At 39.2% G+C, this 1436-nt stretch overlaps 1 protein-coding gene across 1 annotated transcript in view; it reads left to right on the plus strand.

Annotated features, from left to right (window-relative positions):
• DNAH8 (dynein, axonemal, heavy chain 8) overlaps positions 1-1436 on the plus strand; it is a 349054-nt gene that overhangs the window by 76309 nt on the left and 271309 nt on the right. Inside the window, exon 22 of the mRNA XM_011986894.1 lies at positions 898-1017. Within this exon, the coding sequence (XP_011842284.1) occupies positions 898-1017 (120 nt within the window). The remainder of the gene's footprint in view (positions 1-897; positions 1018-1436) is intronic.

Here is a 1436-nt window from a genome sequence, read left to right on the forward strand (position 1 = left end):
AAACCCTGTCTCTACTAAAAATACAAAAATTAGCTGGGTGTGGTGGTGGGCGCTTGTAATCCCAGCTACTCGGGAGGCTGAGGCAGGTGAATCATTTGAACCCGGGAAGTGGAGGTTGTAGTGAGCTGAGATTATGCCATTGCACTCCAGCCTGGGAGACAGGGCAAGACTCCGTCTTAAAGAAAAAAAAAAAAAAAGCTTTATATTTCTTTTACTGGATTGGGGTCTTCATTTAAGGTTGCTTTTTTCTTATCCCTGAATTACCTTGCCTTTAATATGTTGAAATGACAGTTCAACTTCACACTATAGCTTAGAATATGGGATAATTGTAGACTGTCAAAAGTGGCAGAGGAGAGTGTTTAAATATTAATAATAATGCATTTAATATTAACTAGATGAGATGATCATCAAATTGAAGATGGTCTATTGATTTCTGACGTGTTGGCTACATAGAACATGACCGTCATTTTAGATGTGCTGGTCTGTCTGCCGTGGCAGCGTGGTGTAATACACAAACTCAGGGGCTTTGGAGTTAAATAAGGATTCTCTGCCTGTTACTAGCTATGTGTTCCTTACCAGGTTGCTTTACTTCTCAGAGCCTTGGTGTCTTTAGTTGTAAAACTGGGATATCAATGCCTCCTGTGCTGGAATCAGGATTAAAGGAGATAACACATATAAGGTTATGGCACATGTTATTGCTCAAGAAAAATTTAGTTTTATGTCAAGCTTTCTTTGCAGATGTCCTCCTAAAATGTTCACCAAATTATGCTTGGCTCAATATGCAAGTTTCTAGATTTAGCCTTTTAAATTAATTTATAACTCAAGCCTGTTTTGGATGAAAACCTAGCTCTAAAGGAAAGAAGAGTTTTTTTTTCCTGACATTTTTCTTCCTTGTAGATCAGTGACTTGTGTGAAATGCATATTGATACAGTTCTAAAGGAGATAGCCAAAACTGTGTTGATTTCTCTGCCTGAAAGTGGTGCTATCAAAGTAGAAGAGATGTTGACCCTCAATGAGGTATGCATTTGTTCATCAAATTAGAATCACAAAAATATTGGCTTATAAACCTAAATGTGAAATTTCAGTCTAAAAGTAGAAACCTGGGTCAGTAGCATTTAGACTTTTTTTTTTGGACATTCTCTGCTCCAAGGACTTTTATACCTTCAACAGCAAAAGCCCTGGCCACACCCTAGACTAACATTTTGTTGATATCCTAAGCCTAATGCTCGCATTTCCTGGGGCTCTGTAAGTGGTTCACAGCTCTTCCACTGTGCATGGCTACCAGGGCCATATCATCTTTCTCGTGGCTTTAACTCCAACACACTTTCCCTCTAAGTCACTCGGAAACCTGGGAATCATCTAGACTCCTTTCCTCACCCCTTCATTTCCTATATCCAGCCAGTCCTGAGAGGCTTAGCCAGGACTTTTTTTTTTTT

This window comes from Mandrillus leucophaeus, unplaced genomic scaffold (assembly GCF_000951045.1).
Source record: "Mandrillus leucophaeus isolate KB7577 unplaced genomic scaffold, Mleu.le_1.0 Scaffold3, whole genome shotgun sequence".
NCBI classification, from domain to species: Eukaryota; Metazoa; Chordata; class Mammalia; order Primates; family Cercopithecidae; genus Mandrillus; species Mandrillus leucophaeus.